This window comes from Nansenia antarctica, assembly GCF_963989245.1.
Source record: "Nansenia antarctica genome assembly, chromosome: 7".
NCBI classification, from domain to species: Eukaryota; Metazoa; Chordata; class Actinopteri; order Argentiniformes; family Microstomatidae; genus Nansenia; species Nansenia antarctica.
The window spans coordinates 39,219,180-39,233,722 of NC_137677.1; the positions used below are offsets into that span (position 1 = coordinate 39,219,180).

At 46.3% G+C, this 14,543-nt stretch overlaps 1 protein-coding gene across 1 annotated transcript; it reads right to left on the minus strand.

The window, feature by feature from the left end:
* Window positions 1-1,521: 1,521 nt before the first annotated feature.
* LOC308162588 (G-protein coupled receptor 39-like) lies at window positions 1,522-7,948 on the minus strand (the record flags this gene model as incomplete). Its single annotated transcript, XM_080536733.1, has 4 exons — window positions 1,522-1,638; window positions 5,171-5,302; window positions 6,686-6,882; window positions 7,147-7,948. The coding sequence occupies 4 exons, from the start codon at window positions 7,946-7,948 to the stop codon at window positions 1,522-1,524; spliced, it is 1,248 nt and encodes a 415-aa protein (XP_080392859.1).
* Between the last annotated feature and the right edge of the window lie 6,595 nt (window positions 7,949-14,543).

The following is a 14,543-nucleotide window of genomic DNA, read 5'->3' on the forward strand; positions in this document are numbered from 1 at the left end:
GACAATCTTGTGAGCGACCAATCGGAGACCTCCAACTCCCCCCCCCCCCCCCCACACACACACCCTCAGTGCCTCCTCTCTTCTACCAGATGTTTGTCCTCCTCAGGGTGGAGACAGACGGACGCTGCCTCTCCGTCTCTACCGGACGACTCTTTATACTGTACAGCATCCACACACACACACACACAGCTCTGCCTCCACTGAGACTGTGTGTGTGTGTGTTTTCTACGACGTCGAACGTTGTCATGTGGAACAATGGAACAATCCTGTACGGTGCTGCCGCTCACCAGACTGTCATGTCATTGGTTCACTCTGTCATACCATGTGACCGCTTGGGGGGGAGAGGGGGAGGGGGAGGGAGAGAGAGAGAACATTTCTCCTTCTCTTTCTTGAGATCCTAAGCCCGCCTACCCGGTGCGCTGGGTGTGAGCTGAATCAAACGCACCTCCTCTCTCCTCTGTCTCTGACCCCGTCTGTCAGGCAACACTGGATCATGAAGAACCGCCATGAAGACCTTTTAGTTTTGTGTTTGAATGTGAACTAACACTAAACCCTCGACTAAGCTACAATACAATTATTGCTCTGTCGGTTAGCTTAGCATAGTTAAGCTACAATACAAAAAAACCTATGGAGGCTATTGCTCTCTCGGTTAGCTTAGCATAGCATAGCTCGACTAAGCTTCAATACAAAACCCTATGCTGTTTGGACAGTTAATTTGCAGGTTTTTTGTTGTTGTCTTTTCAACTGAAAACAGTTAGCATCTCAAAACTGTAAATACTGTAGGCAGTGGAATACGAATAAAGTATTTTAATTAGTGTTTTGTATATGACCACTACACAGTTCTATACTCAGAGATAGATACAGCTCTACGATTCTATTCATGTTCGAAGATGAAAGTTATACTCCACTGTTTTATTGTTTTGATTATATGTTATGAAATGTATGTAAAAGCGCTTTCGAAACACTAAGGTGACAGATCTTTCAATGTCTTGATTTTTCAATAATTATTTGACAGTAAAATTGCCCGCTTTAGTTCTAATAGAGAATATTTGGTATATAGCTATTTGTTTTATTGCAACAGAGATTAAATCTACCACTTCTCGATGGACATAAAACAATTCAAAAAACAGATGACTGATTGATTACTCTTGATCGGTAACCAAAATGAATTATCATTTGCTAAATTATCTGAGAAAACATTTTGTCTCCAAGCAGACCATTTCATGCCATGAAAGAGGGTCATTGAATTTCATATCATATTTTGTGTGTCAATATATGAAATATCACTCACTTTTATTCTGTTGATGATTTTATGTGATGGGTAAAAACACTTATGTGATGTATTTATAAAAAGAGTCCTGTGCCCTGCAACTTTAATGTACACTACAATCCTGAGTGTTCATGAACGTCTAGTAGGGATGCTGATCTAGGGTCATCATCATTATCATCTGATCTAGGGTCATCATCATTATCATCTGATCTAGGGTCAGGTCCTCCACAGGTCCTTATCATCTACTCATTCTAATCTAGAAGGCCACACAGATCCCGGATCATCACTCCTCCTCTGAGACTCTTGAAGCTACGAATGCAGGCTTTGGGAATGGACGTTCTCCCAACTTGCCTGTCCCTCTGCCTAGCCTGTGTACACAGGTTTATACAGGTTTATGGAGTGTTTTCACAGTGGACATTGTGAAGGCGAGACGTTTAATGACTTCCGTTAACTGCAGGAGGCAATATAACCGTCCTGTTAACCAGAAGTGACTGACGACTCTGGAGTGCTCTCTCTCTCTCTCTCTCTCTCTCTCTCTCTCTCTCTCTCTCTCTCTCTCTCTCTCTCTCTCTCTCTCTCTCTCTCTCTCTCTCTCTGTCTGTCTCTCTCTCTGTCCATCTGCCAAGCTCCCTTGGTAATGCCTGTTAGGGTTCGGGCCTCAGTCCAGCCTATCCAGCACAGCTGGGTTGGAAATGGGATTTTTTTAAATGTCTTGGGAGCGTTTTTTCTGTGCGCCTGCCCACAGTGCTTGATGGGCAGGCTTTCAACGCTTTCGGGACTCTTCCATTGGTCCCCTAGCGCCAGGCAGAATCAGTCAAGCACGGTCGATGATGTGGTGTCTATTTTAACCCATGTAGGCTATCAGTATCTGTTCTGGTTTGATGATTTTTATGATATGATTGAAATGAGTTGAACCCCAATGAGTTGTGAGACGAAACCTAAGCTCTCTGGAACTGTACTGTACTCTACTGTACTCTACTGTACCTTACTGTACTCTACTTAGGGGAGGCTGGTGGAGGTAGAACACGTGTGTTTGATACCATTCCTCATTCCATTCCATGCATTACAATGAGCCCGTCCTCCGACTTCTGCCTCCACCAGCCTCCCCTGAAGTCTCTACTGTACTGTACCACCCTATAGAAGAGCTAAGAAAGTTTTGAGATATTCAACAAATTCCACGTAATCCCCATGCTGGACAGTCTAACCAGCTGGTGAGGGGGCAGATAGAAGCGCATTGTATGACGTTTGTAATTATTCTGAAGACTCATGTTTTAAAATGATGTTCCGATGGTGTGTTTTTTGCAATATTTGAAATCATATTTTTTCAAAGGTGCTTATGATATTGTTGTGTGTCTATCTTATGAAGGAGATTGTTATTGTCTTTTACTTTCTCAGGTACTTTTGGTGGAAGGCTGTCTCTCTCTCTCTCTCTCTCTCTCTCTCTCTCTCTCTCTCTCTCTCTCTCTCTCTCTCTCTCTCTCTCTCTCTCTCTCTCTCTCTCTCTCTCTCTCTCTCTCTCTCTCTCTCTCTCTCTCTCTCTCTCTCTCTTTGATCCAACCAATCAAATTTGTTTTGAAAATGTCCCGTCCTTTTATGCATTAACAGATCGTTAATGGGTCTCTTTTGAAAAAGATGTCAACACATTTCTATAAACGTGTGATCATGTTGGTTTACTGTATCATCTGGCTCTTCTGAGAGTCTCTGATGTTTTCTGAAGTGTGAGTCTTTTTTCCATTCTTATGATGCACTATTAAAACGATGTGAACATGTATTTTCATTCTCGTCTCTAAAATAAATAAATATGTTTTTGAAGAACTCATGTCTAGTGTTTTTTTTTTTTTTATCAAAGTTACCTCAGATCGGTTACCAGTGTAAGGAGTATCAGTTCAGACCCCAGCATGGTGTCCTATAGAATGTCCACCTTACATCTGCCTTCATATTGCTGTTCTCTCCTATGCATCTTATTGCAGTCTAGCCACAACCCAGGGGAGGCTGGTGGAGGTAGGAATCGGAAAGCATGGAATGAGGAATAGTATGTTTGATACTATTCCTGAATCCATTCCATGCATTACAGTGAGCCTGTCCTCCGATTTCTACCTCCACCGGCATCCCCTGGCCTAGCTTCAAAGCCATGATTCTTCAGCTGTTTGTTCTTCAACACATCAACGAGATCTCATCACCCTGCTTTCAAACAGCAGTTCGAGGGCACATTCACAATGAGAACCATTAGGGGAAATAATTACGCATAATTAGAGAAAGATAAAAGGCTAACATGATGACGCTAGGGTAATTACGGTAAACAAACAGAATTGATTTGCTGTGTTCTTGTAGTTAGCTTGTAGCGTCACCATTCAGAGTGTGCACCTGCCTCCCTAGAGTGGCTTTGACATGCAGATCATTATGGGGTGCTCAATCTGGCCCCCCGCCTGACAGACTGAACAGAACATAGACGTACAGTTGGCACTCAGACAAATTAAGTGTAGAGTATCTAGAATATTTGGTGGTGAGTGGTGTGTTATAATCAAAGAACTGGAATAGCCCACTTTAAAGATAAATCACGGTTTTTGGACGAAGGAGGAGTTTATAATACATATATTTCCTCTCAGAAACTCTCTCAGTTGGCACTCTGACTTTCAGCCAATCAGACGTCTCCTCACATGCATCCATCCTGACCTCAGGTGCTGCTCATGGAATATATTTCAGTTAGGCTGTGTATAATCAGGGTTCACACTGTCATACTATTTGACTGACTGGAGTTGAACTAGGGTCGCCTGAATGCGTGAAGAGTGTTAGCCCGCTGAGCTGATGCTCAGTCTTGAACTTGAGCAGCTAATGCAAGTCTTGGGCAAAGTTACTCATGATGGAGCTAGCATATTCCCAACTCCCCCTGTTACAGACAGGTTAAAACCAACTCCCCCTGTTACAGACAGGTTAAAACCAACTCCCCCTGTTACAGACAGGTTAAAACCAACTCCCCCTGTTACAGACAGGTTATAACCAACTCCCCCTGTTACAGACAGGTTAAAACCAACTCCCTCTGTTACAGACAGGTTAAAACCAACTCCCCCTGTTACAGACAGGTTATAACCAACTCCCCTTGTTACAGATATGTTATAACCAACTCCCACTGTTACAGACAGGTTAAAAATTATATAATGTATTGTATTACTTGGTCTTGGATTAAATAGTTTATATGCTCTAACTCAATCAATATAAGGAGGATTTTAAACATTTCAAAGCTGTTATTGTTTTTTAATACACCTTGCTACTATTCTCTCAGCTTGGTGGCTCTGCTTCAGGTCACTTACATTTACATTTACATGTTTGACATTTAGCAGACTTACAACAAGTACATTGTCTAAGGTAAGTGAATCATCAATACATCAGTCATCATAAGAAAATAAATCTATGCTACCTGACCTGGGGCCATTGGCAGTCACAATGCTACAAGAAGGAAGGATTACTTTTTATTATTTACAGTAGATGAACTGTAGTCGGGGGTAGTGGGGATGAAGAGATCTTTAGGAGGGAGTCAAGGTGGAGCTTGAGTATTAGTACCAACAAGGAACATCATGATTCAGTTCTGGCTACAATCAACATGATGGATAATAAAACAATAACACAAGTTATACTAGCGTCCTTGGATCTGAGAAAGGCGCTATATAAATCTAAGATATTATTATTATTATTATTATTATTATTATTATTATTATTATTATTACTAGTCAACAAAAACATCCTAATGTCACTGAGTATTCATCAGGTAGGTCCAGTGTTGGTGGTGGGGGGGGGCAGAGCTGGTGGTGGTGGGGGGGCAGTGCTGGTGGAGGGGGGCAGTGGTGGTGGTGGGGGGCAGTGTTGGTGGTGGTGGGGGGCAGTGTTGGAGGTGGTGGGGGGGACAGTGTTGGTGGTGGGGGGGGCAGTGGAACTCCTTGTGGTCATGGTCTGTCCCTGGGAGTTCCCCTCAGGCCTCAGGGTCCGTTTGTTGATGTGTTGGATGGTGAGACGACAGCGCAGCACCTGAAGGAACACCTGTTCAGGAGATAAGTCTGTTAGTGCAGAGCATGAATAAAGTTGACCAAATTGTCAACATTCTAGAGTACCAAAGGTGACTTCATAACCCAAAATGCATACATAATGATGCTCATACGATGATACGGTGAGTAATCCCCACTGCTACCTAGTTAACTATAAAACTACTTTACATTACAATTAGCAGGTTCACAAAACAAGCTGTGTTAGTTGACTAGCGATGCGTCATTGATTTTCAACAACGCGGAAATTTATTAACATTTTTCTAAAGAAAATTCTGAACATTACATCGGATGCCGAGATGCGGACCAAAACACTAGAACGTGTCACATATGGTGGAGGAGGTGTTATGTCTTGGGCATGTATGGCCTCTACTGGAACTGGCTCACTTGTCTGCATTGATGATGTAACTGCTGACTGCAGCAGTAGGATGAATTCTGAAGCGTACAGAAACATCTTGTCTGCTCAAATCCAAGCAAATGCCTCCAAACTCATTGGATGGCGCTTCATCATACAACAGGACAATGACCCAAAACACACTGCCATAGCAACAAGGGAGTTTTTCAGGCCCAAAAGTTGTTGACTGGACTATGCATAAAAAAGTGTTGGAATTTCTGAATGGTGAAACCCCGCTGGTGGAATGAGCTTCCCACGGCTGTCAGAACTGCAGAGTCACTACCCATCTTCCGTCGTAGACTGAAGACCCATCTCTTCGGGTTACACCTTAACTGCTCCTCCTGAGACATCTACTGCCCCCCAGCACTGCGTCTCCTGAAGACACCCGCTTTTTCCCTCTACTATGTCCCTAAAAACTTATATTGCCCCCCTTGTACTGTTTCTCTGTTTCTCCAGTGTCTATATAAAATGATGAGATATGTTTTTCCTTCTATCAATGGCCCCGGGCCTGAGCTGGATTACTCTTCCTGCTACGACTGGTGGATTGATGATTCACTTGCTTAGTCAAATGTATTGATTGTAAGTCGCTTTGGAATAAGGCGTCTGCTAAATGCCAAAAATGTAAATGTAAATGAAACCAGTCTGTAAACATATACCATCTAATAAAAGCTGAGGATGTGAACTTTAACCTCATACGTAAGTGTTAGATTTTGTGAAGAGCAAAACGAAGAAAAAAAGCTGCACTATCCCGTTACTTATGCAGATCACTGTATGTACCCATCCCAGATTGACTCGTTCAACGTCATAGTTACTGATCAATTTATGTTTTGTTATGATTCGTTCATTTGCTTTGCTCTGTAGCAACAATTTCTGTGCTTTACAAATTAAATGTATTATTATTATTATTATTATTATTATTATTATTACTATTACTATTATTATTATTATTATTATTATTATTATTATTATTATTGTCATTCGGGTCACCTGTCTGAACTGTGTGGAGGAGATGTTGTAGAGGAAGGGGTTGATGACAGAGCTGAGGTAGAAGAAGATGATCGCCACGGTGCTGGCATCCATCATGGAGTGGAGGTTGTCAATTAACCATTTGGGAGACGCGATCACCAACAGCCGGATCACTTGGGTGGGCATCCAGCACACAGCCAGAGCTCCTACGATCAGTCCTGTGAGGAAGGGGGGGGATCAGGGGGCGGTCAGGGGGCAGGGGAAATGTGGCAGAGGAAGAGAGAGAGGGTGGAGAGAGAGAGGCAGAGGAAGAGAGAGAGGAGGAGAGAAAGGCAGAAAAAGAGAGAGAGGAGGAGAGAAAGAGGCAGAGGAAGAGAGAAAGGGAGAGAGAAAGATGGGGGAGAGAAAGAGGCAGAGGCTGATCAGGTTTTATTTATTCATGTTGTTTCTGGAGGAGATGGAGGATTACAAAAATAACCTACCCAGAAACAGGATGGTCTGCTTGCGGCTGGTCTTGACCCTTAAACTCTCGTGCTTGGGTGTGCCCTCTGCTCCATTGGCCCCTCCCCCCATGGGGCCCATGGGTTTCTGTAGGACCAGGATCATCCGCCGACACATGACCGCCACCGACACCAGCACCACCATGTATACGATAAACGCCCCCAAGACACTACCCTGGTATGTTCTCCAGCGACCCTGCAGAATGGTGCAGTACCTCAGTTCAACAGGCCCCTCCTCCAGCTGAAAGGTAATGTCCATCGTCCCCATGATGAACGTATATGGCAGCGCCACCATCACAGACGTCACCCAGGCGAAGGCAATGAGGTAAGATGCCAAGCGTGCCGTCAGAGCCTTGAACCTGAAAGGGTGGCATATCGCCATGTAGCGCTCGAAGCTCAGGGTCGCCACATTCAGGATGGTGTCGTAGCTGCACGTTTGGTGCAAGAACACGTAGAGTTGACAGGAAACTTGGCTTTGCATGGTGCTGAACGGGAAGGTCATCATGACATAGAGATCCACAGGTATCCCGATGATCAGTATCAGGAGGTCGGAACACGCCAGTGACACCATGTGATCTGTCACGCTCCTCTGAAGATAGCCATTATGCAACAGCACCCGGGTCACACGCACTGTGACCACATTTCCCACAACTCCTGTCACCAGGATGAGACTGTAGAGGACAACAAAGAAGACTTTGAGAGAGTAGCTTCTCACATGCTTCAACACCTGGTTGTCTTCCCACTGCTGCTTCCAGTTTATGTCAATATCAACGTCCCTGTCCATCGTGGGAAGAAGAGTTCAGATCTCCAGATTGATTTCTCCCCCTACCTTCACGATTCCACAGGGCAGAGCCTCAGTAATAGTAATGAAGCTAACAGAGTCAAGCTAATAGAGTCTCAGTAACTAATCAATTCAGTTTATCAAATCAGTTTATGTATTATAAACTCCTCCTTCGTCCAAAAAACGTGATTTATCTTCACAGTGGGTTATTCCAGTTCTTTGATTATAACACACCTCTCACAACCAAACTGGCTTCTTCTACTACTTTACTACACAACCATTTTTTCTCTTGGTTTAAGCTTCTTCAATCCAAACTTTATAGCCCAAATCACAGCAATAAGAGAAACATGTATCCTTGATGAGTGTTAGTACTGACGGTCAGTACAGTATGTGCTGTGGAAGCACTGATTCTTAAACACCCCTCCCCATTACTGAAGTGGTGAAATAAATGTTTTTCTTTGTAACCAGTAAGCGAGGTGGATCTGAAGGAGTTGTGTTGAAATGATCCAGGCCTCCTTGAGAGTTGTCTCTCTTCACTCTCCATAAATGGTCATAAAAAGGTCATCATCTGTATAGTGATATAAAAAGTTTACACCCCCTTTAAAAATGTTAGGGTTAGGGTTAGGTCTTTTGTTACCTCAGAGCATGCAATCCAAAATACCTACTCACCTTTGTTATGTTTTTATTGTGTACTTAATGGTGTTGTATGTAATGGCTATTGTGCAATCAAATAGAGTTAGGTCCATATATATTTGGACTCTGACAGAATTTTTGCTGTTTACCAAAACATATTCAAGTTACAGTTATATAATGAATATGGGCTTAAGGTGCAGACACTCAGTTTTAATTTGAGGGTATTCACTTCAAAATGTAAGGAAGGGTTTAGGAATTACAGCTCTTTGATATCTTTACATTTACATTTACATTAACATTTTTGGCATTTGGCAGACGTCTTATTCCAAAGCAATTTCCAATCAATACATTTGACTAAGTAAGTTAAACATTAATCTGCCAGTCGTAGCAGGAAAAGTAATCTAGCTCAGGCCAGCAGCCATTGGTAGTAGTCGTTTTATCTTTTTGAAATGTTCTTTTTTTTATGGTAGACATGGATAAACAGTACAATGGGATAGTAAAAATCTCAGAAGAAACAGTAGGGGGGAAGCAGGTGTCTCAGGAGACACAGTGCAGGGGGGTAGTAGAGATGTCTCAGGAGGAGCAGTTAAGGTGTAGCCTGAATGGGAGCCTGAGGTGGGTCTTCAGTCTCAGACGGAAGATAGGGAGTTCTGACAGCAGTGGGAAGCTCGTTCCACCAGCGGGGAGCCAGTGCAGTGAAGAGACGAGACCGGGCAGCGAGACTGCCGAGTTGGCGTGGAGGTGGTGGGGCCAGTCAACCAGCAGAAGTGGAGGAGCAGAGTAAACGAGCTGAAGTTTGGGGGGTGACCATTGCTTGCAGGTAGGAAGGAGCTGTCCCTTTTGCTGCCCTGTAGGCGAGCACCAGGGTCTTGAAACTGATGTGAGTTGTGATAATTTGGGGAGGTTGAACACGAGACGGGTGGCACCATTCTGGATGAGCTGCAGAGATCTGATGGCAGAGGGCAGCCCAGCAAGGAGTGTGTTGCAGTAGTCAAGGCAGGAGATGACCAATGACTGGGTCAAGAGATGCGCTTCTTCTGGTGAGGAATGGACGTATCCTTCTGATATTGTAGAGAAAGAATCCGCAGGAGCGTGCTGTTGCTGCGATGTTCTCTGCACAGCATAGACGATTGTCCAGGATCACACCAAGGTTCTTGGCTGTCTGGGAGGAGGTTAAAGTAGAGTTTTCCACTGTGAGGGAGAAGTCTTGGAGAGGACAGGCTTTCCCAGGGAGGAAGAGTAGCTCAGTCTTGTTAAGGTAGGAGCGACCCGCCAGGTAGGAAGCAAACCAGGAGTGTTCAGTGCCAGAGATGCCCAGTTCTGAGACAATGGAGAGAAGGATCTGGTGGTTTACTGTGTCGAAGGCAGCAGACAGGTCCAGGAGAATGAGAACAGAGGAGTGGGAGGAAGCTTGAGCAGAGTGGAGGGCCGACATTACAGCAAGGAGAGTAGTCTTAATGGAGTGCCCAGCCTTAATGCATTCCACTTGCTGAAGACAAAAATGTAGGCATAAAGACCTACAAACAAACAACAAGTGAAGACAGTTGCAGTAAAGGCCTGGTAAAGCATCGCAAAGGAGGAAACCCAGCATTTGGTGATGTCCATGTGATTAATGATGTTGTCAGTGCTATTGACTGTAAAAAGTAATGTGCTGCAATATTTGTTGCCCTTTCCAAAGCGTTTGACACAGTTGACCATAATATTCTGTTACAATGTCTAAATAAAATTGGGTTATCTACAAATGCTATTGGGTGGTTTAAAAACTATCTCACAAGTAGATTTCAATGTGTTATATGTGATAGTATTAGGGGTAGTGGTGGTCTAGTGGCCTTCACTCACTACTGCAGGTTTTGGTCGCTGGCATGGCACGGTTAGGCTGGCCGGCCGCGTGGGTTCAGTCCCAGGCTGGCAATACAGATGACAACAACAACAACAACAACAACAACACCACGCTGTCACTTTGGTCCACTGCCATGTTTACACAACTCACTGCCCACCAACTACTAGCCACTCCCAACCTATCCACTGAACTGCTCCCACCTGTACTCTGGTTTCATCTCCAACTTGGACTCACCCTCCTGCTGCTCCTATCGTTTTGCCCTGGACCCCCGCCCACCATACTCACCTATACTGCCACTGACCTTCACTCACTGAACCATAACCATCGCCTCACTGCTGCTGCTGCCACCGCCGCCACCAAGGCAGGCATTCTCCGCCGCCACCGCTACATCCACCGAGGCTCCCAGCAACATCGACACCGGACTCTACACCACCCTGAAGGCACAAACATCCCCTCATTTTGGACTAACTCTCGCTCACCTGTCATCACCCCACACCGCACCGCCGACCCCTCAAACCTCCGCTCTCTCCCTCCTGCTCCCCCATCCATCTCCCTTGCACTATTGAACACTCGCTCTCTCTCCAACAAATCCCCTGTCATATCTGAACTGATACTGGACAACAACCTGGACATACTTCTCCTCACTGAAACCTGGCAGCAACCCTCGGACTACTACTCACTCAACCAGGCCACCCCCCCTAATTACACCTACATCGCTAAACCCCGCCTCTCCAAGCGAGGGGGTGGTCTCGCTGCTCTCCACAAACTCACCCTAACTGTCACTGTACTGGACCTCAACCTCCCACCCATGTCATCCTTCGAATACCTCGCTTTTTCACTCCCCAACTCCATAACTGCACTCCTACTCTACCGCCCACCGAGGCCACGCCCCTCTTTTCTGTCTGATCTCTCTGAACTCCTCACCATTGCCTCTTCCCTTTCTACCCGTCTCTTACTCACCGGTGACTTTAATATCCATGTCGACCAACCCAACTCCAACCTCACCTCTGATTTCCTCTCTCTCCTTGATTGTTTCCACCTCACCCAGCACATCAACTTCCCCACCCATGTAAAAGGCCACACACTCGACCTTGTCTGCTCTGCCTCCCTACCCATATCCAACCCCCACCCTCTTCCTTTCCCACTCTCTGACCACCACTGCATCCTCTTCTCTGCCCCCCTGCCCCTACCGCGCCACCCCATCAAACGCACCATCTCCTTCCGTAACATAAAATCTGTCAACCCACTCACTCTATCCCAGTCCATATCTTCTGCCCTCCCCACTGACTCCACTCCCACCAACCCGGAAGACTATGCCACCTTACTCAACTCCATTCTCTCTGACTCCCTTGACTCACTGGCCCCCTTGAAAACCATCACTGTCTCCTTCACCACCTCCTCCCCCTGGTACACCCCTGAACTACGCACCATGAAACAGACCGGCCGCCAACTTGAACGACTACACAATAGAACCCACCTCACTGTCCATGCCGAAGTCTACAAGCAACATATCTCCTCCTACCGTGACGCACTCCAAGCTGCCAAATCTGCCTACTACTCCACCCTCATCAACACCTCCAATCGAAACCCCCGCACCCTCTTCTCCACTGTCAAGACACTACTCCAACCCCCGGACAACAACACAACTTCCTCCCCTGACCTCTGCAACTCCTTTCTCCACGCATTCAACAGCAAGATCTCCCACATCAATAGCTCACTGACTGCCTCCATCTCCAACTCCACCACCCCCGCCCCCCCTGCTGTCATCTTCCCCCCTCCTGACTACCCTCCCCCTACTCCTCTCACTACTTTCTCCCCTATTGACTCCTCCCTCATCACTACTATCATCACCGCCTCCAAAACAACCACCTGCTCCCTCGACCCCCTCCCTACCACCCTGACCAAGGCCTGCCTCCCTGCCCTCATCCCCCACCTCACTGCCCTCTTCAATCAGTCACTATCCCAAGGCCACGTTCCCTCAAGCTACAAACTTGCCGCTGTCACCCCCATTCTCAAAAAGCCCACTCTTGACCCAGCCAATCTCTCCAACTACCGCCCCATCTCCAACCTACCATTCCTCTCCAAAACCCTAGAGCGCGTTGTCGCTGCCCAACTTCACTCCCACCTCCAATCCAACAAACTGTATGAACCCCTTCAATCTGGCTTCCGCCCACATCACAGCACCGAAACAGCCCTGGTCAAAGTAATCAACGATCTCCTCACCTCTGCAGACTCAGGTGCCCTCAACATCCTAGTTCTACTAGACCTGAGCGCAGCCTTCGACACAGTGTCCCACTCCATCCTCCTTCAAAGGCTGCGCCAACTGGGTGTTGAGGGCACCGCCCTGGACTGGCTCACCTCCTACCTCACCAACAGACACCAGTTCATCTCCCTCTCCGGTCACACCTCCTCCTCCTCCTCTGTCACACAGGGGGTCCCACAAGGCTCAGTCCTCGGCCCCCTGCTCTTCCTCTGCTACACACTCCCCCTCGGTCACATCATCCGCCAATTCAACCTGGACTTCCACTGCTACGCTGATGACACACAGATTTACATCACCACAAACTCCACCCAGAACCCACCCCTCACTCACATCGAAACCTGCATCTCCGCAATAAAAACCTGGCTCCACACAACTTCCTCAAACTGAACAGTGACAAGACCGAAGTCATCCTCATCGGCACCAAATCCACCCTCAATAAAACCGGACCCATCACACTCACCATTGACGACACTACCATCACCCCCTCCCCCCTGGCTCGCAACCTCGGCTTCATCCTGGACCCCACCCTCTCATTCGATCCCCACGTCAGTTCCATTGTCAAGACATCCTACTTCCACCTCCGAAACATTGCAAAAATCAGACACTGCCTCTCCCCCCCCGCTGCTGAATCCCTCATCCACGCCTTCATCTCCTCCCGCCTCGACTACTGCAACTCCCTACTCACCGGCATCACCTCCCGCTCCCTCCATAGACTCCAGATGGTCCAAAACTCTGCTGCACGCCTCCTCTCAAACACCCGCTCCCGTGACCACATCACTCCTGTCCTCCACTCTCTCCACTGGCTCCCCATCAAAGAACGTATTCAATTCAAAGTCCTCATCCTCACATACAAAGCCCTCCATAGCCTGGCCCCCCCTTACCTGACTGACCTCCTTCTCCCCCACCGCCCTACCCGTACCCTCCGATCCTCATCCATTGTTCCCCTCACTGTCCCACCCTCAAAACTCAAAGGCTTCGGTCACCGTGCCTTTTCACGAGCTGCACCCCGCCTCTGGAACTCTCTCCCTCAACCACTCAGAGACTCACCCTCACTCCTCACTTTTAAATCCCACCTCAAAACCTACCTGTTCTCCCACGCCTACAGCCTCCCCTACCCCTAGCCATCTCCCCCATCCCTGCCACCCCCGCCCCCCCCCCTGGACATGCATACAACCTTCCCCGTTCGTTAACTCTGTGTTCTATGTGCTCATGTTATCTGTTGCTTGTTGTTTCTGTGTTTTCCGTTCTTCCCATATTGTCAGCGTCTTTGAGCCTCGGAAAAGCGCTATATAAATCCAATGAATTATTAATTATTATTATTAGTGAGTTGGACTTGTGATCGGAAGGTTGTGAGTTCAAGTCCCGCCTGAAAACCACATCACTACTAGTGTGCCCTTGAGTAAGGCACTTAGCCCTCAGTTACTCCAGGGGTAATGTCCCTGTAATTCGTAATTGTAAGTCACTTTGGATTAAAAGCGTCTGCTAAATGGCAAAATTTAAATTAATTAATTAGTATTACATCAGAGTAGGTGGAACTTCAGAGTTCCACAAGGCTCCATTCTTGGGCCATTATTATTTATAATCTATGTAAATGACATTTGCACACAGGTAAATGCTGATGTGCACCTCTATGCGGATGACACCATTATTTACTGCACTTCTCTGCGTGAGGCGTTAGAGAAACTTCAGGAGGCTTTTATAGTTTTACAGAAAAAGTGGTTGAAGTTAAAATTAGTGTTAAATTCCCCAAAAAACAAATATATGCTGTTCACTCTTTCTAAAAATGCACAACCTGAGTCTCCAATTATTACCTTACAAAGACAAGAAATAGAGAGAGTATCGTGCTATAAATATTTGAGGGT